At 53.8% G+C, this 26,825-nt stretch overlaps 1 protein-coding gene across 1 annotated transcript; it reads left to right on the forward strand.

Annotated features, from left to right (window-relative positions):
• The first annotated feature begins 3,123 nt into the window (after window positions 1-3,123).
• On the forward strand, window positions 3,124-24,593 carry UCK2 (uridine-cytidine kinase 2). Its single transcript, XM_074906896.1, has 7 exons — window positions 3,124-3,469; window positions 13,793-13,952; window positions 14,874-14,970; window positions 15,838-15,980; window positions 19,764-19,861; window positions 21,901-21,949; window positions 22,496-24,593. Exons 1-7 carry the CDS (start codon window positions 3,164-3,166, stop codon window positions 22,633-22,635), a joined length of 993 nt encoding a protein of 330 aa, XP_074762997.1. The 5' UTR covers window positions 3,124-3,163; the 3' UTR covers window positions 22,636-24,593.
• The last annotated feature ends 2,232 nt before the right edge of the window (window positions 24,594-26,825 follow it).

Below are 26,825 nucleotides of genomic sequence, written 5' to 3' on the forward strand. Positions count from 1 at the left end.
ACCATCACCCTTAAATTAAACACTCCATTTAGACAGTGACAAAAGCGTAGTTCAGAGAAGGCAGTGCAAGTAGTAAGTGAGGGTGTGAGATTAGACAGCCAACACATCCTCTGGAGCCTGGTGACATTTGCATACCAGGAAACACGCAAGCCAGATGTGTGCAGGTGTCAAAGCAATGACTCAGGCATCACTGAAAGTTGCAGTTAAGCACCCTCTGTGCCTTGAGGAAAGTCCCAGTTCCGTCTCCAGGCGTTGGGAGCTTTCTGCAGGATTTGTGGGGGAACTGACTGCCGAACCCAGCTGTGAGCAACAAGGAGTCCAGTGGGAGTGAGAGCCATCAAAGAGACAGGGATGAAATTAAGGATGGATATTTCAGTTTAGGGTGAGGAGCAGGAAGATGTTAATGGATGATGGTGTGGCGGGACCCGTGATAATATTTTGTGCCCTGCTATGTGCCACCTCATGCACTTGGCTGTGCTGTATGCCATCCTCCACCCTCTCTCTGGCTTTCCTGGCTGTGAGATGTATCAATAGTAACCAAGGCAATGTTTGGAAATAGTTCTTTTATACCGCTATGGGAAATGATTCACACAAGATCAGTTATCAACACTGAACATGGTCTTTTACAGAATACCTACGCGGCAGAAGCCACGCCAGCAGGAGATGGCCAATGACATGAACCTTTTTCCTCTCTAGTATTTGCACTTTGAACTGGAGGTAGAGGTGACACGGGCTCTTTGTAATTTCATCCTGTCATTTTGAATCACACCAGGATCCTTATCAGCAGGTTTTTTTGAGACAACAGAAGGCATATTACTCTCAATGGCATTTCCTTTTTAAAACAGCATTCTGTGCTTTGATCAACATGTAAAGGACAGATGAAGAGTTGGGTGCAATTTGATTCTATCTAACAAGCCTGGGATATGAGAAAAAGGAAAGCATTTGCGTAATACATAGATCTGGATGTGTGAGTTAGAGGTCAGTGCAGCCTACAAACATTCTAGATACAGCAGAGATAATATTTACGGAGGTAACCTCAAAACCAGATTAGAGAGAGACATGTCCAAACAGATTTCACAGACTGAAGTCTCCAGACTTAAGCTGAAAATTAAGTTGCTTTGCACAGTATGTTAGTGACTGGCAGCTAGGAATAAGGGTGTGTAAAATTCTCAGATAAGTTTTGAAGAAAGATGAAACTAACTGGGACTTGGATTTGATTCACTTCCTGTTTACAGCCCTGGCCTGATTTTGAAAGAGCTGTTAATGTCATCTTTGCAAGTTCTCCTTGTGTTCTGTATATATAAATAAGCCTTGAATATCCTTAGCTTGTACCCCTTGAGGGCCCATCAAGAGGCATCCTTCCCTCTACAAGTGTGACTGCTCCTGCCACGTGTCAAGGGTCTGGTTTAGAAGAGGAACTGGAGATGAAGTGCCATGATGGGTATCTTGCAGAGATGCTCAGTTCTGAGGGGGACGGACAGCACAATCTGAAACAGCTTCAGCACAGCAGAGGTTTTGATCTGTCCCCAAGCATGGCAGCAGAGAGGCTGGCAGAAGTGAGCATAGGCATGAGGAGAACCAAATAACCCCTGGAGGTCATAACGTCCTGAGGGGGTTTTGTCATTCAGACACGGGGGTGTTGGTTGGGGGATAAGGAAAAAGATCTGTGAATAGCTCCTGGGGCCCCGCAGTGAGCCCTCATGCCCACACGCTTGGAAACTGGCTCGAGGCCGTGCGAATTCACTGGAATTCATCCCCGGGGGAAGTTGTCGCTGGCATACAGCACTTCCTGCCCAGCAGCAGCCATGCATGGTGCCACACCCCACACCCCCCACACCCCCACACCCCCCCACACCCCCCCCCCCGTGCCACAAGCCGCAGTCCGCGGGGGCATGGTTGGAGGGGAATGGGGAGCGGTGGGCAGAAAGGGGCCACACCTTCGCAGGAGATCCTCTCTCACATCCTGTGTGGTGAGGGCTGGAACGTGGGACGTCTGGCAAACATTTCCACACCTGTTTCACTATATTGAAGTGGGAAGATAAAAACCCTGCTGAAACTTATGAACAGCGCTGGGAGGAACCTGAGGACACCGCTTAGGCCATTCCCTGCCCTAACGCATGATCAACTCTCCTAAAAAGTTTCTATACAGGAGCTTTCCTAGTGCATTTTTTTAAAATCTGCAGTGGTGGAGAGTCCTTACTCTCCCTAAACAACCTATTCCAAGATTTAACCATTCTCACACTTAGAAAATGTCCCTGAATGTCTGTCTATCCTGAAGTGCCCTTAACTGCAATTTGAGCTGGCAACATTTTGTTCTAATCCCCATGGGTAAGAGAAATGTATTCCCTTCCTGCTTGTGGCAGCCTTTTATGTCTTTGGAAACGGTTATCGTGTGTCCCCACAGCCATCTCTTCCCCAAACTAAACACGCCCAGTTCCTGCAGTCCTGCAAAGCCAGACCCCAGGCTGTCCCCGAGACCCTGCTGGAGTCTCTCCATCAGGCCTCACCTTTCTCAAAACACGGCGGGCAGTGGCATTGGTACCCGGCAGAGGGTGAGCTACTGTGTCCTGCTGACTTTTGTATGTCCCAGTGGGACATTTGCCTTTTTTGCAGCAGCACTGCGATGCCTCTGATGCACTGTACTCCCGGATCGTTATTTGTAAAGGGGCTGGCTGGCCAGCAGGTTCCCATCTTGCATTTTCATGGATCATTACCCCAACGTACGTACAGTACTTGGCGCTGGCCCACGTGGACTTGCACCCTATATTTTGCTGAGCCTTTTTCCATTTTGTCAAGAGCGTTTTGACTTTGAATCCTGGCCTTGGAAGCGCTTGCGGCTCCTCCCAGATAGGTCCTATTTGCCAAAGACATAAGCGTAATTTTTATTCCTGGTTTTGGGTCGTTAATAAGTGTTCCTTAAGTGCTTGCAGGACCAGGGCCTGGCTAGGGTGGGGGAAGCCAGAGTGGGGGACATGTAATGGGGGTCCTGCTGGGGACGACCTCGGTGCGGTGCCAGCGGTTGCAGGAGGCTGTGGGCAGCAGGACGCAGACAGGACAAAGGAACAAACCAAGCCGGTGGGGAGAGGGAGCAAGGGCCGGTGCCTCGGGCGGCCGCATCGCCTTTGTTCCCGGGCGGCAGAGGGTGGCGGTGAGGTGCGGGCCCATGCGGCCGCCGTGCCGCGCCGTGCCGTGCCGCGCCGCCGCCAGGCTGGGCCGGAGCATGTGCAGCTGCGGCAGGCACCTGGCAGGGAGCCGCAGCGCCGGGGATGTGAACCAGGCGGGGAGGAAGGCCCTTGACTCATCAGATAAATCCAGCCCCGCACAGAGGGTGAAGGCGGAGGAGGCGAGGCGGTGCTGCGAGCAGGGGAGGATGGCGGGGGACAGCGAGCAGCGGCTGGAGGAGCAGGGGCAGCCGAGCGGCGGGGAGCCTTTCCTCATCGGGGTCAGCGGCGGCACGGCCAGCGGCAAGGTGCTGGGGAGAGCCCCGGGGGGTGGCGGCGGAGCCCCGGGGGGTTGGGAGCGGGCGGGGGGGGGAGCGCGGCGGCCACATGGCAGCGCGGCGGGGCCGGGCGGCCGCTCCGCCACGTGCGCTGCCCCGGGGCCCCGCCGGGCCGGGCCGTACCGGAGGAGGTGGCGGCGGGGCCGGGCGGGCTCGCTGGCTGCCCCGGCGGTGCACGCTGCGGCGTGGGGAAAGAGGAGCCGGCGCAGAGAGCGGGGCCGCCGAGGCCTCTGCCCGGGCGGCGGCTGCAGGGGCTCGGCGGCCAGGAGCCCCGCAGACACGTGGAGGGGGAGGGTGGGGGTGCAGGCTTTACCCCCCTCGGGCTGGGACCCTGCTGCTGCCCTCCGCCTCGCCGGGGGCGGCGGGGGCTACCGGCGGGCAGGGCTGGGGGGTGCGGGGCCCCGGCCCGGCCGGGATGGAGGTGGCATCCCCCCTGCGAAATCCTCCTTCCCGTGGCTTTACCGGGCTCTTCCCCACCGTCCCCCGTTCACCTGCGGTGTGCCCCAGGGCCGCTCGCCCCGCGGCAGACCCGCAAGCCACGTTGGTTGCGGTGCAATTATTTATTTTCTTTTTAATAGTGTTGGTCGTGTATGGTGGGGAGGTGGTGTACCCTTTCCTGGCCAACTTTGAGGGAAGCAGGAGTAGAAATTCCGCAGCAAATGCTGACTCACAGCGGCAGAAGGAGCTCCTGGCTGCGCCCGGGAGGGGCTAGTCCCCGGCGGCGGCAGGTAGGAGCGGGGCGGTGGGCTGGGGGAGCCCCGCCGCCCCGGGGAGCCGCTCCGCGCCGGCCGGCGGTAATGCGGCTTTTTTCTGGAAGGCTGTTACACCCAAACTGCAGCGCAGGGCAACTCCGGCAACGTTACAGCTGCTTTTTTTTTAGTTATTTAATACGGTGGCTTTTTATTTGTTTAACTTGAGGTAGGCTGCTTTCTATCCTAATATGAAAAGAAAATTACTTTTTTTTTCTTTTTTTTTCTTCTTGAAGAGCAGTAAAACCAGATCCACAGCTAATCAGCCCTCCGATTCAGGGCAGCACAGATACTCTGCCTGCATTTTCAAGAGGCTTTTCAGAGAGCATGAATAGGTTTGCAAGTAGCAAGATCTTTGAAATATTTCTTGCTAAGGAAACTGAATGTGGGCCACCCCAGGAGGAAGACAGAGCCTTATATCTCTGGGTTGATCCGTGTTTGGAGGGGAGGCCCTTTTTCTCCTGAAGGATGGCTTGACCCAACTACTGTACCTCAGCCCATAGTAACAGTGTTTTAAGAATGTGTTTCTACGTACCCTGTTGATTCTTGGACTGCTGTTGCTACTGCAAGAGGGAAAAATCCAGATATAACAGGGGAGGGATGGTGAGAGAGGATGCAATCTCCTCCACTGGGAACCAAAGCTGGATTGCTCCTGCAGTATGGCTCCTGGTGACTCAAACACGTTGGGTTTGCCTGCTCTCTGATGCGTGGGTCTGCCTCTCTCTAGCTGTCCCAATAACATTGTGTCTGGCGCTGTTGAACTGTTATGTCTCTGAACGCTGTGTCTCTGGCCCACAAGGTAAAAGCAGTGATTACAGTACAATATGACACAGTTGTTCTCAACTTTAAAGTGAAAATGCTTAGTACCAGCAGGCTGCCTTAGAAAGAACCATTTCCCTATTTTCTCTTCTAGCAAGGGAGATGTACTAACTGGATTTTTCTGTCTCTCAGCTTTGATTTCCCCCCTTCAATGATTGCTGGCTGCTAAAAACCTCTGTGCAGCGCTGCCCATTGAAGGGAATCTAGCAGATCAGTACAAAGTTTGTGAGAAAAGACTGCAAGAAATATGCTGGGAAGGAAAGTTTTCTCGAGGAGAAGCAACAGGAAAAAAAATACCTGGGGCTTTGCACACAGACCCTCAAATTCACCTTGGATGGAGCTGGAAGGCAGGGGTGCAGTTGAGCTCTCCCCCATCTGGCTGGTGACAGTACCCTGTGCTGGGTGATGCCGGGTACTGAGACGTGCTCAGGGAAAGCAATGGTGGGGCCTATGTGGTTTGCTCAGATAGGGGCTTATCTGCAGCTAAATTCCAGTCCCAGAGGCTGCTGTGGCAGTGTGCTGCTCTGGGTGAAAATGAAATGCTCCTCGAGGGAAAGTGAAGCTTGTACCTTTCCCCCTGGGAAAGCGGCAATTCCATCCAAGTCGCCTTCACACCAATTGAGGGTTGTTCTCATAACACACCCCTTTGGCAGCCACCAGCCCAAAGATAAGAGGGCATTTGCCTTCCAAGCCCCCCTTCCCCCTGATCCTCTCACTGCTTCTTTTGAGTCTGAGGTGGGCAAAAAGGCTCTGCAGTCCTTCCTGCCCCATCCCTCTCGATGTACCAGCACAGTCAGGCTGTGGAAGGAAGGGATCCAGTCTGTAGCTTGCCACAACTTGTTGTGTTGTGTGGTGCCCTGGGGAGGCTGGCTTCTGAAGCGGGCAGCCTTCCCCAAAGAGCTGGGGGGAGTGTTTGGCTGGTATTTCTTAAAGGCAGATTGGTGAGAACTCAAAATCAAAGGCTGGCTGCTGTTCCCTAGTGAGCAAAAGAGTCTTGAGCAACTTCCAGTACACAAATAGGGGGTAGAAACCTGAACACTCTCCTGGTTTTGGCTCTTAAAAGACATCTGGACTGTGTTGGGAACAAAAACAGGAGCCACAGAGGTCCTGGGCAGACTGTGATGCTGCAGCCTCTACGAGGGCAGTGCCAGCTGCATGGTGGCTGTTTTGTGTTGGCTCAGCTGGGACAGGCTCTTCACAAAAGCTTGAAGGGAGGCAACATTTCTCCCACTGTCCCCTGAAATTCAAGCACTGTGCAGCCTGGGCAAAGCTTGCTGCAGTCTCCTGATGTGGAGGAGATGACATGGCATTAAGACCCATTCCTGTGCCAAAGCTCGAGAGGATTGCAACTGCCTTATTTCCTCAGAGGGATTCACAATACTGGTTGTAGCATTTTCTCTTTCACCTTATATGCCTTGAAGTGCTATCTTAAAGTTCTTGTTTCCTTCTTACACCCATGGTCTTTGTGCTAGCAGCTTCTTCCCTCCCGCAAGAGACTACCAAGGACTGCAGCATGCAAGGCAGGCAGCCAGGCTGCAAGTTCAGCAAACTGACTACTGAGATGAGCAGGAAAGTGTTGGGATGCATCCTTAAGTTCTCCATGTGTCCTCCCACCAGGTTAGCTCCTCGGACCTTGCAGCTCTGCTGGCAATGCTGGAGTGGCTCACTCCTAGCAGCACTGGAAGCATCTGATGCTGGGGTAGTTGCAGGGGTGGGGAGAGCTCTTTGATTCAGGCTGAAGCATTAATTGCTTATCCTCACGTGCTGCAAAGCGAGGTGCTGATTGCTACCTTTTGACAGGAGGCAGCAAGAAAAGACAGATTTACAAAGGACTGAATGCTTTTCTTGGATGCCTGGCCCTCAGACTAGTGAGGGCTGAATATGGGTGCCACCCTCGCCCAGTGGCTGCATCATTTGAATCTTGAGTTAACACATAAAGTTGAAAATGTCTGTTTGAACATGCAGCCTGAGAGTTTCCATACTGCAGAGCCCCAAAATTGCAGCATGTGTTCAGCCAGGTGTATTCGGTGCTGTTAATCCATTAGGCGTTTCTGCTTTAGATGCCAGAAACCACTGTCTGAGGCTGAGCTGAGTGCCAAAGAGAGCTAGCCAGGAGGCTGAAGAAGTCTGGCCCCGGAGAAGCAGCGGCCCCAGCCGCTGCACATCTCCACATGAGGCAGTTCTCTCCACGTGGGGCTTCTTGCATGACAGAGCTCAGTCCCTTCACTAGCAAGAGCTGAGGCCCCCCCAGGCAGCCTGGGGTCACTGCCACCATGTCACTGGCTGGATGCCAGGCAAAGAAGTCCAGGAGAGACCCAGCAGTGACCCAAGGGGGAGCCATGGGAGGGGGACTAGCAGGGATTGCAGCAGTCTGGTGTCGGTTCAGCACCATTTCATGGTGACGTTCGTTTCGTGGCTGGCAGGAGCCCTGAATCACAAGGTCTGACTTGTTAAACACTGGTGTCAATATGTGCTAGAGACTCGTCAAAATTTCTAGTAGAACATTATTCTGTGCCAGCTCCTGATCATACTGATACACAGGACATTTTGATGGATCAGCCCTTTCCTGGTACTGATTGAGTATGTGCGAGTTTGCTATGGAGCCTACTTGCCATAGTCGTGTGGGCTCAGCCAGCTCCAGGCTAGGGAGTTTGCAGCAGGGACTCGAGAAAAATATCCTGTGTCTAAAACCGGTGGATTGGGAGGGCTTGTGTTAGAGGGCTTGTTTTCCTCCCCGTGCGTAATCTGTGTTCAGATCCTCTGTGTTTGTGTGTGCCTGTTTAGGCTCCAGCCTAGGACTGCTGATCACATGCGCAGTGTCCCAGGGTGAGTGGAAAAGAAACCTGGCTATCCCAGTCCCAGACTGATTGGCCTGTGGTTCACAAAGGGAAAAGCAGAAATGGTGAACCTGCCTGGGAAAGCTCTGGGTGAAGGCCCAGGCTTTTGGTACAAGAATAGCAAGTTTCCAGTCCCAGTGCTGCCATACGGATGTGCTCCATTAGGACTGGAAAGGATTGTGTGGGTCATGAACTAGCTCTCTGCAGTTTCAGGCAGACAGTTAATAGATTGTCTGGGACCCTTTCCAATTTGGTATCTGTTCTGTGTGTCACCCCAGTCCACCAAGCACTTCCTAATACCCTATGATTAACATAACCTTACAAGAAGGGACCGAAATGTGTGACTAGTGTGCTGTAGGAGATGAGCTGGAGAGAAGGGCAGCATTACCATGGCCCCTGACTTCAGGGATACTGCTGAGAAAAAGTCCCCTGTGATGCCTGGAAAGGGAACCATGCTACAGGTGACATCAGAGAAATGCAACAAGTAATCCCAGTGGTCCCTGATGTGATCTTAGGGAAAACCCTGTCAGATCCCAAAACTGGAGACTGTTTTATTCATAAGCATGTGATGAAGATGCCCCAACCAGGGTCCTGCAGATGCAAAGCCATTGACAGCCCCTGCCAAGCCTGCTCACATCCAGATCCTACAGGAAAGGGATTATGTTATGGCAGTGGTGTCCTCTGGGCTTCTCTCACTGGTGGGAGGTGGCTGCTGTAGTCAGCCTGTCTGTCCTTGTCCTGGCTGTAGCATTTGTTGTGGGCCAGTAATGTTGCTTTCTTGGCAAGCACTGTCATCATGGTGAGCAGCATCCTGGATCAGGGTGAGCTGCCTGCAGTAGTGGCAGGAATCTGCCTCTCTTCCTTCCACACTGGAGCCCAGCACATGCCCCAATCCTGGTAGGTCTTGCTTTTGGCACAGCCCTTCCCCCTTTACCTGCTCCCCAGGGGACTGACAACTTCCGTATTTCTGTAAGTCTGGAATCCCTTTATCCGGACTAAGTCACTTTTGCTAGGTGTCTAGTCTAGAGTCCTTGAGAGGGTGGGACGTCCTCCCAATCCTCCCTCCTGCTGTATTGGGAGCCTAGTGAGCAGCTTGGTGTGAAAGTCCCTGTGCAGTACCAGGCTCCCTGGGGATGGATGGACTGCTCTGAGCAAGTGGGTTTTAGCATATCCACATGCACAAGGCATATGGATTCCTCCTAGCCCAGGACAGGCCTTAACAGCCAGGGGCAGAAGTACCTATAGTGCCCTGTCTGCTGCAGCAAACCTGGGTCCTGTGCCAAACATCGGCTGTGTCCTACCCGGTACCTTCACATGGTGGTTAACTTTAGCACTGTCCCATCAGCTTTCTAATACCCATCTGAAATCGTAATTCACTGGCTGATCAGAGGCTACCCAAGAGGGATCGTGGGATAATCTGCATAATAATATTGGGGAATTAGTCAAGTCCTGAAGAATATCTGAGCAGCTGGCTATAGGCCATAAGTGAATATGAATTAAATATGTAATTAACATATTACAAATAAATGTCAGGGGTAGGGCTCAAAACACCCATCTCTTGAGTTTCTTCCCTTGTGCACCACCTTTCTCATTTTGGGAAAATAAACTGGAGCTTTTCCCCAGGTGCCCTCTGTGTCTTACCCTCCCAGCAGAATAAAGCTGTACTTCTTCCTTAAACACTGGTTATTTGTGTGCTTGGTTCAAAAGAGGAATCCTGCAAGGGGAGCTGCAGCTGCTTCTGCTCAGGAATAACATCTCTTGAGCTTGCTTCTTGCTCTGTGATGTGCAGATACCTCCCTCTCAACCATCTGTGTGGTTTGGGTTGGTTTGCACAGCTTTCCCAGGGAGCAGCTCAAGTGCAAAGTCTGGGGGAGTGCAGCTCAGTGGGTCGCAGCCAGTTTGCTCAAACCTGGAGCTGAGTTCCCCTTACTGCAGCATGTGGAAAGTCATGAACAGCAGCAGAGAGGCCCGGACTTCCTGCCTGCATACTTGGAAAGTCCTGCATGGGTTTTATGTGGCTAACATGGGAAAGGTCTGCTTGGCAACCATGGAGGCTCAGAAGCTGCTGCGTCCTGTCTATATTTAGTTTTAAACAAGTTCTGGAGGAGGGGAAGGCTTTTGCTTGAGAAAGCATCCTGTTGCCAGGAGCGTGCTGCAGCTGAATCACCATCAGTGTTCACTTTGGGTCGTGGCAAGGTGTGCACAGACAGTGTACATCTGGGGAAGGGGCCGAGCAGAGGCAAGAAACCCTGTCATGCCTCTCATCTTCCTGCAGATGAGATCTTTCAGGCAGGGCAGAGCTAGGGATGAGACTCAAATCCCAGAGTTTCTGTGTTGGGATTCATCTATAGCATCATGTCATCTTCCTCAAGTCATTCTCCATTTGCCTCTGTAGTCCTGGGCTTTTCAGAGAAGAAACAATTGTCATCTTCTTCCCTGGGAGAAGCAGTTATGAATTGGCAAAGGAAGGAATCTGAGTCCAGGTTGTCCCTTCGAGTGGGTGCTGAATGCATGTATCAGCACTACGTGTCCCCTGGGTTACTGTGCATTCAGGCTGGTTGCACCCTGGCAGGGTGCTTTGCAGTCATGCTTTGGTCTTGGTCTTTCTGGGCATCTGCAGGCCTCCCCAGAGCCTAACTGTTAAAATTTTTGTCTATTGGTGGGTTTTCATGGTTCTGATTAACATAAGTCACATATATATGTATGCAGTACTGGTTTGGGAGAAAGGGGTTTAAGCAGGGGACATGTCATTCATTTGGAGGGACGCTTCCTGAGACTGGGAGTTTTCTGTTCCCACTGCGTAGGGGAATTTGTAACCTCTGCAGTTTTGGTTTTTCTTCCTCCTTAACATAGGGTGTTTATCGACCAAGGGGAAAAAATGTCTGTCCAGCTGTAGAAGGCATTCAGACTGACATCAGGGAATGCCCCTCATGAACCATTCTTGTTTCCATCACAAGTGCTTGTGAGGAAAGGAAAAACCTTCTTAACTTAGACCTTGCAGAGGTTTGCTGCCCCACTAAGGCAAGCTGAATGCAACCCTTGGGTTGGAGGAGCATGCCATGTCCCCGCTGTCCCTATGTCCTGCTGCACTTATGCAGGTATGTGTGAGCAGTGCCCTGGCTCACATCTTCTGCCTTCTGTGGGACCAAGGTGACACGTATACTTCTTCCCAGAGCCCAGAGATGACATTCCTGCCCTGCCTGGGCAATGCGGTACACAGACCCTGAGCTCAGACCTGAGAGCAGGACATCCTTGTGATCATCTTTCTCCACCACTTCTGGTTGCTCTCCAAAGCTTGCCAGAGAAAAGGGAAAGGTCCATAGCATCTGCCTGGATGCTTTCACAAGAGGCGCTTGCTACCCCAGAACATTAGGTAGTAAATGCAGCCAGGATACGCTCTGATCCTCATCCTGGACCTTGGTGGGAGAACATGTTCCTGTCTCCAGCTGCTGAGAGCTACTTTCTCCTTGGGTTTTTCTCACCGTGTCTCAAGCTGTGGGTTGTGAAAGAGGAGGGTGATTTTCAGAGCTGATGGGGACTCTTTTCTCCACTTTCCAAGATCAGTAGATGAGACATAAGTGTGCATAAGGCAAAACGAAGACTAGCGGGAACTGTCTGATGCCCTCAATGATTTTATTGACCATCTGCATGCTGAGGTCCAAGGGGAGAGTGTGAGTGCAACTGGTGTGTTGCTTTCACTGGTCCAAAGTAAAGTAGCCCTGCTTCCTCCCCTGGGCTGGGGAAAGCAGTTTCTGGTGCAGATCTGTTTCTTCTACTGCTGATCTACAGGCTGGGGATCTGTGTGGTTGTGCTGGAAGGTGATTTCTTCCTAATTGCAAAGGGCCTGGGAAGTTTAGTGTCCTTGGTAGCTGTGGCCAAGGCTGAATGGTTCTGTGCTGCATTTCCTTGCAGCATGGGAGGGCAGCAGCATCCCGGGGAGAGAGTAGGGAGGACAAGTGGAGGAGAGGCACTGTGCACCCCCTGTTTTTGTGAAACCTATGGGGTACAGCTGGGTAAGCAGTAGGGCTGACACAGGCTGGAGAAGTATGTGAGGAGTGGGAAAACAGTGGAAACGGACAATGGACTCGGGCTTTGTGTCTGCACGTGCTGAAGGGCAAGTGGCTGGCACTGAGTTGCAGTGCTTTGTTCTGGGCGGTAGCAGCTTCCTGCAGGCAGGGCTGCCGACATGGCTGGGGAAGCACACCTTGCCAGCCCTGAGAGGCAGGAGAAGAAGGTGGGATGCTCAGGGAGACCCCATCCCTGACGCAAACCCCAAAGTTGTGCCCAGGGCTGCAGGGACTGTTGTCAGGCAGCCCGAGCAGGTTCACTCTGCAGCAGTGCTGCGTGTGGAGGCTCTCCAGCCAGGCTGGGTCTGACTCACAGCGCAGCGGTCACAGCCAAGTCAGGTCAGCCTGGCCTGGAGGGGAAGAACAGTCTCTGGGGACAGGAATGCCGTCAAGTCTTCCAGCTTCTCAGGCAAACAGCCTTGCCCTTTGCCTGCTGGGGTGACCTCCTCTACTAGGCATGCATTCCCCTCCCTGTTCCCTCTCACCACCACTGTCTTCAGTGCTGTATGTGGAGGTTGCTAGTCAGGTACACAGTGGGTGGTTGAGCCAGCAGGGAGGTGGGAGCATGGAAAGAGCCACAAGCAGGCTGGGGGAGGCAGGCTGGGGCAGGCAAACCTCTCTTTGCGAAGCAGAACACTCAGTGGAGAGAGTATATGTGGTAACCGAGGCCCAGAGTGGCTCAGCTGGGCGTTTGCAGCAAGTCTGATTTGCAGGAGGTGGAGTAGCTCAGTTTGGCACCAGGAGCACCCACTTCTCCCCAAACAGTGGATGCCATGGGGCTGACATGCAGGGCTCCCACAGGCAGCAGAGCACTCCCCCGCTGGCCTGACCTTGGCTCTCGCTGGCCGGTGCAGGCGTGCTGGCTGCCAGTTAGTGATGCAGTTAACACCGCTGTGTTGCGCAGCCACCAAGGACTCGTATGACTAAGGAGAAGCAATTGAAGGCTTTGGGATTTGTCCTCCAAGCTGTGCTCTGGTTTGTGTCGCGATGGCGGGGTCCAGCATGACCCTTGGCAAGCAGAGAGTCCCTGCTGGCCACTGGCACCCAGCCCACTCCACACCGTGTGGGAGGTGCCGGTCCCTGTGCCAGCAGCGCTCGTGGGGATCTTGCACCAGCAGTCAGAGCCACGTGGCTCTTCAGCCGCTGGCTCTGCAGTGCTCTTAGCCTTGCTGTGCCAAGAGGCACCAGGATATGCTCACGACTGCTCCTCCTAGCCCTGGCAGCTGTGGCAGAGATCACTGATAAAGTCCCAGGGCTCTCTTCCCAGTGTCTTTTCATCCTGGGCTTTGTTTAGGGTATGAAGACAACCTGGTTCTGCCTCTCTGAGGACTCTCTCCCTCCCTGTGCCAGCTGTGGTGGGGTTTCTGGGCTGGACCAGGGCTGGGGGAACCAAGGCACTGTGGCTGCCTCCCAGGGTGGAGGCTCAGCCCTGGTGCCACATGCAGCTCTGCTCCCTGGGGAGCTGCTGGGCAAGCTGGAGCTGGCCACGGGGCCCTGGGGGTGCAGCTGAACTTGGGCAGCAGCCGACTGGTTTCCTGTCGTGCCCAGAATAGGAGCTGTGAGTAGGCCATGGGGATGGAGGAGAGGCAGGCAGGGAGCAAGCTTGGTGCTGCTTTCACACTGAAGGGCCCCACGGTGGTGCCTCTGGAGCACTTTTCCCTCCATGGCTTTGGGCTGTGCCTTTGAGGGGACCATGAACTCTTGTCTGGATGTCCAGCAAGCAGCGTTCCAGTCACTGTGGATGTTACCAGGGCACATTATCCCAGTGCAGCTCAGACACCACTTGCTGCTCACTTGCCTCTTTTGCTGTTCCTTCCCCAGTCCTCAGTATGCTCCAAGATCGTCCAGCTGCTGGGCCAGAACGAGGTGGACTATCGCCAGAAGCAGGTGGTGATCGTGAGCCAGGACAGCTTCTACCGGGTCCTCACCTCAGAGCAGAAATCCAAAGCACTCAAAGGCCAGTTCAATTTTGACCACCCAGGTGAATGGAGAACAGCATCGGGGCTCTGCCATGTGCTGGGGGGGTGAGGGCTGGAGCAGAATTCCCCCAGTCCACCAGCAGAGTGTTGCATGGACACTGGGACTCTGTCTCTGCATGGGGCAGGAGTGGGTGGCTTAGTTAAGCTCTTGTGAAGCTATTTGCGTCCCTGACAGGGTGGCTGGGGGCCACCCATGTCCCCTGCAGTACAGCCTCTGTCTCTTTTGGGAAGGAAACTACCTCTAGGGTGGAGTGTTTGGGATGAGAAAGGGCAGGTTGTGATCCCTTAAACTCCTTGAGCTGCTCTTCTTCTCCCTGTGAAAACATCCCCTGGTTTGTAAACCTTTCTGGTGCTGCTGGGTCAAGACCAGGGAGATCTGGCCTGGCACAGCCCCCTGGAGCCAACAGCTCCGTGTCCCTCCTTCAAGGAGGGAACCATCTTGTGTAGCTGCTCTGCAAACTCCTCCTGAGGGGGCTGTGCTGTGTTGCTGCAACAGGACCTCTTTGAGCTATCTCTGGGCTTGGTGGGGAAATTCCAGAGCTGCTGTCATTCGTCCCCATGAGGACAATGGCTGGAGGCAGTGAGCACCAAGCAAACAGAGCCGTGTCTGTCTGGCAACTCGAGACTGAAACACTGCTGCAGTCTCTTTGAGGGCTGGAGCCCTGGAGGAGATGTCTTCCCAAGCCCGGGCTGTCAATGCCACTGTACAAGGGCGGTATTGATCTCTGCGGGCCAGATCCCAGGCTGGTGCAAAGCAGTGAAGCCCCAGGGGCTCTGGGGAGAGCTGGGCCTTGCTACGTCCGCTTTCCTCCTGAGTCTGTCCCCAGTGTGGGGTGACAGTGGCTCTGGCTAAGCTAAGCTCAGCATCTGGTGGGTGGGAGAGGTTGCAGAGCTGCCTTGGGTAATGTTTCCTCTCTCCTCAGATGCCTTTGACAACGAGCTGATCGTGAAAACGCTCAAAGAGATCACAGAAGGGAAGACGGTCCAGATTCCTGTCTATGACTTTGTCTCCCACTCCAGGTCTAACAGCTGCTCCTGCCTTGCTGTGCCTCTGCTAACGCCCTGCGGTGCCGCATGCAGCCCTGCCAGCCCAAACCACCTGCCCCTCTGCTTGCGCCTGCTCTTAGGCACCTAACATACCAACCGAAAGTTCCAATCCTAACTACTCCAGACCCCTTGGTTAGAGGATCCAGAGCAGATACAGGTGCAGTCTGAGGGTCTGGAAAGCTGCGCAGCCATGCAGTGGCATCCAGCAACATACAGGCATCAACAGAGGGGGATTATGCCCCCCCCCTCCTTTTCTTACCCCATCCACACTTCTCTCCCCATAAATTCTGTTTGCAGCTTTAACAAGTATTTCAAGCTCAAACAGCCTGGCACTGCCAGGAAAGGAGGAGGACAGCCGTTCTTGCTCCTGTAACTCTTCCCTTGCATGTGTTCAGCTTGTTTTTTCATGCCTGTGTTGGTTGTGGATGGTGTGACCCTGCTCCATTTCCCACAAAAGCGCAGTGGTGTCAGTGGGGTGCTGCCTGCCTGGTTTCCAGGGGAGCAGAGCTGGTCCATGCAGGTTCCTGTGGGTCAACTCCCATGCATAGGTTTTCTGGCTTAGCACATAACACTTGCAAGCAGCAGCTGGCCGAAGTGTGTGGGGGGGGAGGAGAGCTAGGCTGCTTCCTGCTCTGCCGTTTGTCCTTCTAGGAAGTGTACATATGCCTTGGATTCCCTCCACCACGGTGGGGTAGGTCTGCCCTCTCCTTGTTCGCTCCCCTGGTGCAGCAGTGATGTCCCAGGGTTGGAGCAGTGCCTAGGAGCACTGCTGCTTCCCCCTACCTCTCTTGGCTTGTTTCCCCGCCGCCAGCGTATTTTGATTCTCCTTCCTTCTGCTAGGAAAGAGGAGACGGTGACTGTCTACCCTGCCGATGTGGTGCTCTTCGAAGGCATCCTGGCCTTCTACAGCCAGGAGGTGCGGGATCTCTTCCGCATGAAGCTCTTTGTAGACACGGATGCAGACACCCGGCTGTCCCGCAGAGGTGAGCATACCTTGTGCAGCAGGGACAGAAGTGTCACTTAACTGATCTGGGCAGCTGGTTGCAGAGGCAGGTGACGGTGACCAGAGCAGAACTGGAATTAGCACAGAGCTGTGCTGCTGCAAGCAAAGTAGCCAGGGAACTTTTCCTCCCCAGTGCAGAATGTCACCCGGGGCAGCTTATAGCAATGGAGAGCACCTTGCACTATGTCTCATAGGATTCAGTGGGGGTTTTTCTGCCTTGTCTTGGATTCCTCCTTTGATGGAGGCAGCAGTGTGACTACTGAGCGTGCTGTGTCCTCACCTGTCCTTGTGGCAGCAGCCTTGTGCCATCAGCTGAACAGCAGCCACTGCCGGTCAGCAGGTACCAGCAGGGAAGGTGCAATGGGCAAGGCGAAGCATCTCGGCAGTTCAGTCAGAAGGCAGTGCCTGATCGATCTGTTCAGGACCTGGCGTTTGGATGTGAGGGTGTCCATCGTGGATGATGCAGATAAGGAGTCTGGTTGTACATCTTGGTCTGTGCAAGCACAGCCAGTGCAGCATGGAGCCTCTTCATGGTACTTGGCACTGGGGTGATGGCTTTAGGGGCAAAGAGCCCTAGAAACCAGAATATCCCTCTCTAGGACTCCCCATGACCAGCTGGCTTGGCTGTGGGTTGCCAGCTGACATAGGAGGGACTCGTCTCTGCATGACTTGAGATGCTGTTCATTTCAAAGCAGCCTTTAGGAGTGGGATCACTGATGTAGCACCTGAGTCTCCTGGGTAACTAAGAAAGCATTTGGGGACTCCTGGGGCAGAATTCAGTTCTGTGTGGACTGTCCCTACACCTGCTTGGCTCTGACAGCCACAGCAGGGTGTCTGAGGATGCAGGAGATGACTTAAGAGATCCCGTCCAGACCTCCGTGCTGTGACGACAGGAGCATGTCTCAGTGCGTCAGCCTGGGACTGCTGGTGTGCATGGGACTGTTCCACTGTGATGGAACTGCTGTGGCCTGCCCTCCTGCTGTCAGACAGACACACAGCCTCCTCAGCTGTTGGGATGTCATCAGTGCTGACTAAAAGCTCCTTTTTATGCATCCTTCTTGACCCTGCCCACTGTTCTCGCATGACTCATCCAGGGAGGTGACAGCACAGTCATGCAGGGAGATGTGTTAGCAGGTCACAGATATGCATCTGCAAGATCCTGCAATGTGAGCCTTATCCCTTAAGCCTAATCCTGTGCTGTACTGGAACTTGGGTTCACACTCAGCCATGTACTTGACAGTGCCCTGTATTGGCTGTCTGAAGGCAAGGTGTTGCCATGTGCATGTGCAATGCCATGTGACTGTGTGTGCATCCCAATTGTACTCTGGAGTGTGTGATTCAGTCACTTCGGACTTGGTACAAAACCATGAGCTCAGGCCTTAGAACTGGTTGAGATCCCACTGACTACAAACTGAGACCATCCAGCTGCCCACTACAATACAGAGCTAAACCCTGCTGTGCTGCAGCTGTTGGACGGGGTCCAGAACCCCAAGGCCCAGGCCATTCTTGGGGTCTTTCTCCCACCCACTGTCATTCACTAAAGCCTTGCAAATGGGCAGCTAGGCTGGTTGAGGTGCTGGGGTCTCCTAGTTAGGGCAGCTCATCAGTCTCCTGATAGGGAGCTGACCACTTGTCAGTCTCCTGGCCTGCTGTCAGCAGTTGGTAGGACCACTGCAACAGTGAATCTGTTTACTGTATGTCTGGCATTTCTGGGGAAGGAGAGACTGTGTGTGAGGTGCTGAAGGTATAATCATGTCTCTGGAACGTAACTGGAGGCAGCTTGTAGCAAAAGTCAGGACCTTGCATTGTGATATGGCCCTGAGTCATCTTGCTTTCCCAGAAGTCCTGAAGAGTTGCAGCAATGGGCTTTCCAGCTGGGCGGCAGTGGGATGTGACATTCATGGAAATGTAGCTGACAGCTCAGTTAATCAGTAGTGCTGGGGTTCAGTACGTGCAGCTTGCACTGTCCCCATCTCAGCACCTCTCCCAAGAAAAACGCTGCTACCAGAGTGCAAGGGGCAAGGTCTGTGAGCTGCCTCAGAAAGCCTGATCCATGAAAAGCTGATTCTGGCTGAGGGTCCCTTGCTGCCCTGTTTTTGGCCAGCTTCCATAAAACAAAGACCTCAAAAACTGCCTGTTTTGAGACATGTCTGCCTGCTGACTCTTCATGGGTGCTGATCTGTCCATGGGACATTTGCCTGCCTTGCAAGTAGAGGGTGATCCCTCCAGATAGGGTGTGTGGTCCCAGCCCAGGTTACTGAGACCCATTGCTTTGGGGCCAGGTACAAGACTGTGGGTGTTTGACTCATGTTTTCGTGTGGGGTTATTGCCCTGCTGTGGTCTGCCCTGGGAGCGGGCAAAAGAGTCTTTTTGTGTCAGGACCAGCCCCTGCAGCCTGGGCACTAACCCTGTGCAGCTCACAGGCCTCCCACATGCCATCCCAGGCCGGGTGTGCTGCAAATACACCCTCACTGTGCTCCTTCCCTGCCCTAGAGTAGCCAATGAACGGGGTGTGGAACCTGAGTAACAAAAGTCTCTCTTTCATTTTCCTTGCCTGTTTCTCTGTATTATTTGAGCTGGGGCTTGCTCCTGCTCTCTGGAGAAGACAAGGAGCTGGCTAGAGCAGCCTGGGCTGTGCTGAGCCGTCCCTGGAGCAGGCAGGGAGCTGACACACCCTGCTACCAGCCCTTTCTTCCCCCCATCACCTCCCCAGTGCAGGGCTGCAAAAAGGCACGTGGTGAAGCTGCTGGCCAAGGGCAAACAGAGCCATGGGGACGGTGCCACACCAGCACTGGGAGAACAGCACTGTCCTGGCCCTGCAAGCACATGGGCAATGGCTGCTGAGCAGGTCACACAGGCTGGCAGTGCCGTGGCTTGGCTCTGCTTGGCACGTGGAGAAGGCTCATGCCAAACCCAGTGCCAGGCGCTAGCATGCTGGAGAGAAGCCAGCCAGCCCCTTGGGGAGAGCCAAGAGCTGTCTGCTTGGCCACCAGGCTCTTTTGGCTCCTACCCGTGGATTGAATTTCTGCAGAACCAGGGCACACCATGCTGAAGTGGCTTCAGACGAGGTGGCAGTGGCCCAAATACCTCATGCAAACAGAGTGTAAAGCCCAAACAGCAGAACAAGCAGGAGACCAGCTTGCTCTCCTGCCTTCTGGCTTCCTCCTGAGCTGATCTTCATGCACTCCCTCAGCCTCCTGTTGTGGGAGCCTGCTTTGCCTTCCCATCCCACTCAGCTGGGGACAGCACAAGGAGCCTGGCAGAGCTGGGTAGGTGGGTGAGCTTTGCTCTCCTCGCCTCTGCAGACCTGAGCTTTAAACTGCACCCTAATGTGTGTATGGGTTAACCCCACTACTTTTCCATTCTTTGGGCACTTCCTGCCTTGGGACAACTAGGAGAATGCCCCATCCTTAGGCCGAGGGCAGGGCAGAGTGACAGGAGGGATGCAAGGGCTGAGACTGGGAACAGTCAGGACTGGCATGGCACTGATTACAGCTGGAATGTGCTTGCAGAGCTGAGAAGGGAGGGAAGCCAAGAAAAGCCGTTGATCAGGTCAGCCAGCCCTTGGCTCCAGGGAAAGCTTGGAAGTGGGTTAAAAGCATGTAGCTGGGCTGGGGTGTGCTCGGACTTGTGGGCAGCAGCTTCCAGGAATGGAGACCTCGAGCAAAATACTTGGGTGGCTAGCCAAAGGCTGTACTGAAGGGAAGGGGGATGGAGCGATTCATGTCTCAGCTTCAGACTGTGCCTTACATCTTCCCTGCAGTGCTACGAGACATCAGTGAGCGAGGCAGGGACCTCGAGCAGATCTTATCTCAGTACATCACCTTCGTCAAGCCTGCCTTTGAGGAGTTCTGTTTGCCAGTAAGTAAGGGGAGTGACACCTGTGAGAGTCTGCCAAAAATGCCTCATACCCTGCCCAGCTCCTCAGACAGGAGCATTCTGTGCCCCAGAGCTCAGGTCAGCCTGCCTCACCTTGCTCCCTCCTTGCAGGCACTGGCAAAAATGGGGGTGCCAGTGCTGGCCAGGGCAGGGTGAGATGGGGACTATTTATCCGGCAGCTTGCCTTCCTTGTGAGATCACAGGCCCTGACATGGCAAGAGAAACCCCTCCCTGCACAGGATCTGACAAACCATCACCAGGCAGCTCAGCATATGCCAGTCCGGGAGGGAAGATCCTTGGCTGCATCTAGCCAAGGGAAGGGGAGATCCCTGCCCCCAGGCAGTGTCTGCCTTCTGTTTGGGGCTGTCCTGCCTGCCTTTTTTGTGCTGCTGGTTGGATGCTTGGGAGAGCAGGGGAGCTTCTTCCTTCACTCTGTGCTGCAGGACATGGCCTTAGAGGTTGCATTTCCTGGGTGGTGAGAGGCCAAGGTGTAGAGTAGACAGACATTGCTCAGGGTCAAGGCTGCAAGGTCTGCCTGGAGAAAGAAAGTTACTTTGGGAGCTGATAACTGAGGCAAGGATCCCTAGTAGACAGGGACTTTGCATGTGGGAGACCACTGCAGTCATGCAAAACTTGCAGGTGAAATAGTGCATTTGCAGGACTAGCTGTTGCACACCTCTCCTGGCTCTCATGGAGAGGAGCCTGAGCCTTGATTCTCGAGGCTTTTCAAGCAGTTACATGAGTTCCTTTCAAATAGTTATATGAGGAATTTCTTATTCTGGAGGAACTAAACCAACAGAGTCCTGCAACCTGGGAACTGCTGGCCAGCACCACAGGCAGGAACAGAACCTGTGACTCCAGCCTCAGGAACACCTCTGTGCCTGTCTGTGTAGCCAGCTCTGCCCTTTACCGTAAGAGAGGCTCATTCTTTTTGTGCTACAAGATCTTTCCCTGGCTCCCAGGCAGCACCCTTTTCTCTGTCTGTCTCACTTGTGGCTCTGGGAATCAAAGCCCAATTCTAGTTTATTCCAGAAAGGCTTTTCCTAAGAGGCAGGTCCAGCTTGATGGCTCCCCTCCTTGCAATTCTCCAGCAAGGTAAATCTGCAGCTTTGCAAAGCAGAAGATGCTGCATCAGTCTGTTCTGCTGAAGAGTGTAGGAGAATGAAACGTGAAATGAGGAAGGTAGAAAACAACTGCTTTGCCCCTACCCACCAGCTTTGCAGTGGTCTGCTTCCACTTCCAACCTGGTGGTGGGCTCAGCTGCAGAGCAATTGCATGCAGATACTGAGCAGGCTCAGCATTCACTGTTGCTGTTACTCAGCTCCTAAACCAGCTCTGGGCCAGGTGGTCCAGCAATGAAGATCCAGCATGTCCTGGTGATTTTTGATATGGCTGGAAGCACCTGGAGGTGTCAGATGACACCCTTTGCCCAGCAGGCTGGCTTGTTTATGGCTGGTAGAGCTTGGCTGTCAGGAAGCTGATCGGCCATAAAAGCTGACACAGGGGAGGAAACTGAGACTGGCACTTGCAGGTGAAAATAGGTCAGTATTGGTGTTGTGAATCAGACCTTTTTTTCAAGTGATACTGGTAGAAAATTCTCCCCATGTCCCAAGCAGATCATACGGCTGCACCCTGCATGTCCATACACCCCAGGCATGCCAGCTCTTGCTTTTGTACCAAATCTGGGTGGATTCAGTTGGAGGTTGTTGCCAAAAGCATCAACTGCTGGAGTCTTGCAGTAGTGAGGCTTTTTAATTTCAGGTTTTGTTAGGGTGCCTCTTCCTTCCTCTTACTGGAATCTGTAGGAGCTCATGCAAATGGAGTCAAGGTGCAAAGCAGGGCCCTCTATACACAGTGGAAGACAAATAAGAGCATCCAAAATGTATTATCAGCAACGACATACCTCCCAGTGGGTTTGGTTTTGCAAGGGGAAGGGAAAGACCTGTCCCAGGAAGCAGGGACAATGCCCCAGCCTGGTGGCTCTCCACTTTGTCTGTAACACAGAGCTCTCTCTTCTCCAGACCAAGAAGTATGCTGATGTCATCATTCCCAGAGGAGCAGATAATGAAGGTGAGTGGACCCAGACCCTGCCGCTATGTCCTGGCAGCAGGCTTTGGGCTGTTGTGGCAGTTAGCTAGGACGTAGCAGGAGTTGCCACAAGGTGACTCAGGCCACTGCCACCTGAGAGAGTGCTGTTACCACACAAGTGCTGAGATGAGCCTCTCCCCTTTGTTCCTGCCTGGAGCATTAGTAACTGGGAGTTTGTGCTCCTCTGGTCAAGCCTGAGAGTCCATCTATGCGCAGTGTCTCCAGGCAAACTCTTGGTTCATCCCACACAAAGGGAAATGCGCTTCTCCAAGGCCAGACATGCAGCTGGGACAGCCGGGCCTCCACCTGGCTGGAATCAGCCTCACCATGCTGGCTTGAGTACTGGGCTCAGCTGGGACAAAGGGATGAAGTTCCAGCGGGACAGCTCCTCCCTGCAGGGCTGCAGCTCCCCACCGAGATGGGAGCAGGGGAGACAGCAGCGTCATCATCTCTGGCTTGGCTCTGGTTTAATTGCATTGATCCTAATGCAATTTCTCCTCTGTGTCTTTCCCTCCCTTTTGCTCACAGTGGCCATAAACCTGATAGTGCAGCACATCCAGGACATTCTTAACGGAGGACTCAGCAAACGCCAGAGCAACGGCTACCTGAATGGCTACACTCCTCCCCGTCAGCGGCAGCCCTCAGAGTCCAGCAGCCGGCCTCATTGACCCTAGGCAGCAGGCGGGAGGCTGGGGGCAGAGGGCACTTGGGCCCTGCCACTGCCCCTTTGTACATACTGTCCATTCATTCCCCCCTTATCTATTTAAGAAACCAGACGGAGACGAATGCCTTTAATTTTGTATGTTGGAAATGCTGAATGAGAAGCAGCCGGCTGCTCGGGAGCCTGGACCGCCCACAGCTCCTGGCCTTGCTCAGTAACTCTTCCAGCACGGACCCGGCTATAAATCTCTATAAATATAGAACTGCTCTATTTTTGTGTAAATGCAGAATAACGTAAAATTACTTGCCATAAGGTATTTGCCAGGCTCGGTGTTGCTGGGAGGGGGCTGGGAAGAGGGTCCTGGGAGATGTTGGTGTCAGGATCTTCACCTCAAAGGCGGTAAGGAAGGAAGAGCATTCAACAGTTGCTTTAGTATTGCAATGGTCTCCATCCCAGAGAAGGGACGAGCTGTGGTGGAAGTGGCAGCTTGAGTGTGGCCTGGATTTTGTGACTGGCCTGGGGTTGCCCCCTCCTGCCATTGCTATTCAGGTCTGAGCAGCCTGGTTTTGGCTGGCAGGTACTGCACAATACCACTGAGAGTTGGGAGAATGATGTATAATACCTCCTCTGATTGTCTTTACGTCTCGGTCTCAGTCCCTCAACAGCATCCCTTTCTGTGTCTGACACCCCTTCCCACCACACGTGTGGGTCTACTGCCACACCCTCCAGCAAGGACCTGGTAGGTGATGCTGGGTATGTGATCATATAAACACAGCAGCTTGTGTCTTTAGCAGTCTTAACTGCCTGGCTTGGGTGTGGATGGCACGTGCATACCTTCAACCCCTCTGGAGCTCAGTGACTATGAGGGTGGTGGGACTCCTAGCCAAGCCCTGGGCTCAACCCTAAGCCTGGAGGTTGGCTTGCAGAAGGCCAGAGGTGTGTGTATCATTGCTCACATTGCTCTTTTCTGAAAGAAAGGGGCAATAGATGATGAAAGGCAGCCTGTCTGAGGGGGGCGGCAGCAGCGTGTAGCACTCTCTGGGCTACCTAGCATCCCCATATGGGACATCCACAGGTCCCAGCTGGGTAGCATGAAACTGGATGGCCAGGAGTCCTCTGCTTCCCTTTTTCGGAGCATTTCAGTTCTTGCCTGGCCTGTGTCCTTTGGACTGCGTCCTAGTGGAGGACACTGTGTCCTCGCAGTCTGTCATCCCCAGGGCTGCCCAGGGTGTGCCCTTCCCTTGCCCAGGGTGAGAAGTATTCATCCCTAACCTGGTAGTGCTGCAACAGCTGTGTCTCAGGAGAGCCTGGTGGGGCTCTACTGCAGGTCTGGGGATGCCTGTAGAGCAAGGTAGGGCAGCTGGGCTGGGGCAGGGGCTTTGGGGAGCCAGGGAAGGGGATGTGGTGGGATGGTATCCCGGAAAGATCCTTTGGCCCGTGCTGCCGGGACTGACAAGCCTCACTGGAAACAGAGTTCCATAGGCATCCCATGAAGCCTGGAGCAGGGACCTTTAGCCTTTCTCTGGTGATTTTCAGACTTTCGAGAGCATTGGTTTTGCTCTGCATAGTTAAAAGCTTGAGACCTGAGACACTCAATAATCCAATTGCTCTCCAGCCTCATGGGAGCTGAGACAAGCTTTTTTTTTTTTTTTTTTTTTTTTTTTATGGAGAACAAGAAAGGAAATGCCTCCCCCAGTGACTCCTGCTAGGGCAAGCTCCTTATCTCTTGATCTGTGATGGGGGCACATGGCAGCCCTTTATCCCCCTCCTGTCTACAGGCACTCCATGTCTAGCATGTCATAATCAAGGGCTGGCACTGGCTAATTCTAGGTACAGCCACAGGCAAGAGGGACTGAAGCCCTGCAGAACTGGTGAGGCTTCTCGGCTTAAGCAGCCAAGACAGCCGTCAAGATGAAGTACTGGCCTCATCTCCCCTGTAAATAAAAACAGAACAAATAGATGCTGGTGTTTCTTGTCTCCTGTTTGGTGCTGCATGCTGCTGGCTGCAGTCCTAATGTGGAAGCAGACTTAGACGACATTGTCTTAGTTCTGCAAGTCAAAGCCAAATCTGGAAAAAAGCTCCTGGCACAGACAACTTTGGTGAAGAAGGAGGTGCTGAATACAGTGGCTCTGGCTTTTGGATGGCCAGTTAGATCTCAGCAAGTCCTGGTGCACACATGGCTTGGGTTGCTTATGTGAAACGCCTCTGTTCTCAGGACACCAGAGAGATGGACAAGTTCAGCCCTTCCCAGTAAGTCTCTTGAACAGATCACTGAGTGAAATTTGTCAGTAGAGCTTACAGGCAGGGTGGCGTTGACACTAGTGGAGTATAGGACAAGGGTGAGATTGTTTTTAGCAAATGGATAAACCACTCTGTGGAAAATCACTTTATGTCAGCATGGATTCACGACGTGGACGTTACGCTTGAACAATCCAATAACAGTCTATGAAGAAATGACTGGCTTGGTAGATGATGGAAGATTCACTTTTTGTGTGACAAGTGTATATATTTCTTAAATTGGGAGCGTGCAAGAAAACAAAGCTGGTAGGGGGCTTTTAGGCATGTGTTTGCCATGTTACCCAGCCAGCACTGCTGCGTGTGGGTGCTCTTAACTGCTGTGAATGAGGAGTGTGAGGAGCCCAGCAGTGGAGCGGGACTGTGTCCCACTTGATTTGGGCTGTGCCCTGAACTTGTCAGCGAGAAGGAGCTGTGCCCAGAGCTCCAGGCAGGCTGTGTTCAGCGCTGTGCCCCAAGTGGGCAGCTGTGACACGTGCTCCAGATCCTCTTGGGGGCAAAGTGGCAGGCCATGTTAGGGGGAAAGCCACAAATGCACTCCCTCTGACCAAAACCTTAAGTTGTGAGAACAGGGAATAATGGGATTAATCTAGAATTATTCATGGGGGACATGACCCACAGTGTCCTGGGTGTGAGCAAGTGCTGCCCCCTCACTGTGACATGGGCATCTCCCTGTGATCCTCAGCGGAATACCGTACCCTGCCGGGACGTCGTGGGCTGCTCCTCTTGGCACATTTCACTCGCCATGTACCTCACAGCCGTGACCCTGGCGGGGTGGCTGTGCAGGCCAGTGTTGGACGCCTGTGCTCTGTGCCATTAGGGAATTGTACCAGTCCCTGTGAACTGTGCCCCTGTCTCCAAACTCTTAGTGTGCCCTTTTGTGCGGGAGGTGGCCATTAGTGTGGGCAAGCTTGACACGTACCCAGTTTTCTTTAAAGGGGCCCTGCGTGCCTGGGAACTTAGGTGGCATTTAGACCAGGGCTGCTGCTGCTGGATGGCAGGCCCGTGATCCCTTGCGGTTGGTGTTGCCTTCATCATTGGCTGCTTCCTCCCGAGGCCTGAGTGAATCCTATATGTGTCCTTTGATCTCACGTTATGTTTAACTTGTTAAAAGCAGCTGAGGAGCGGGATTAGCCTAGAACTATTCATGGAGGGCTGTGACCTGTGGGCCCCTGGGCATGCAGCGGCAACTGCCACCTCGCAGGGACATGGGCACCCACGAGGCACCTTACAGGGATATGGGCCTCCGCTGGGAACCCCGCCAGGACATGGGCACCCTGCCTGCATGCGGGGCCCTCCTCCTGGAACCTGAGCCCCCGCGGGGAGCCTCGCAGCCACGGATGCCTGTTCTCTCCCACCACAGCTCTCCCACTTCTCCCAGGGTGCATGCTGTGCCACCCTGCACTTTGCAGCCTGGCTCGCACCGCTGCCTTCCTTGGATCCCCTTGGTAGCGAAACGACACGCGCTACAGGAACAATAATCTTTATTGTTCTGACCGGTTCTAGAAAGCTGAGAAAGTAGTCTGCTCCGCTCAGGAGTTTTGCCGGCTTTCGCAGAGCTCTCTGCTGCCTGGGCATGCTCCGACTGTGCTCCCTGGGGACATGGAGATGAGGTCGGGCCTTTGGGATGCCGCTGGGCCCAGGCAGCATCTCTGGGAGGGCAGAAAGTGAGACCGTCCCTAGAGGTCCTCGCCAGAGAGTTGCCAAATGCCCACTGGCTGTTGTGCAAGGTGGGCAATGGCAAAGCAAACCCAGCAGGACGAGGCCATCCCTCGGCCATGGCCACCCTGCAGGAACAGGATCATTGTGGCCATAACGGCCTCCAGCCAGCAGAAAGGATATCGGCGGCAGGGGTGCCCTCACCCCAGGAGCCTTCAGAGGGCCGAGGCTTGTCCTGCCGC

The sequence above is a fragment of the Athene noctua genome, chromosome 5, assembly GCF_965140245.1.
Source record: "Athene noctua chromosome 5, bAthNoc1.hap1.1, whole genome shotgun sequence".
Lineage (NCBI taxonomy): Eukaryota > Metazoa > Chordata > Aves > Strigiformes > Strigidae > Athene > Athene noctua.

What these genes read in the sequence shown, in the direction of transcription:
- UCK2 (XM_074906896.1), top strand. Translation starts at nt 3,164, where the DNA reads ATGCGGCCGCCGTGCCGCGCCGTGCCGTGCCGCGCCGCCGCCAGGCTG. An exon ending in CACCCGGCTGTCCCGCAGAG is followed by an intron (nt 15,981 to 19,763) that starts GTGAGCATACCT and finishes TCTTCCCTGCAG; the next exon opens with TGCTACGAGACATCAGTGAG. An exon ending in CAGAGGAGCAGATAATGAAG is followed by an intron (nt 21,950 to 22,495) that starts GTGAGTGGACCC and finishes TTTTGCTCACAG; the next exon opens with TGGCCATAAACCTGATAGTG.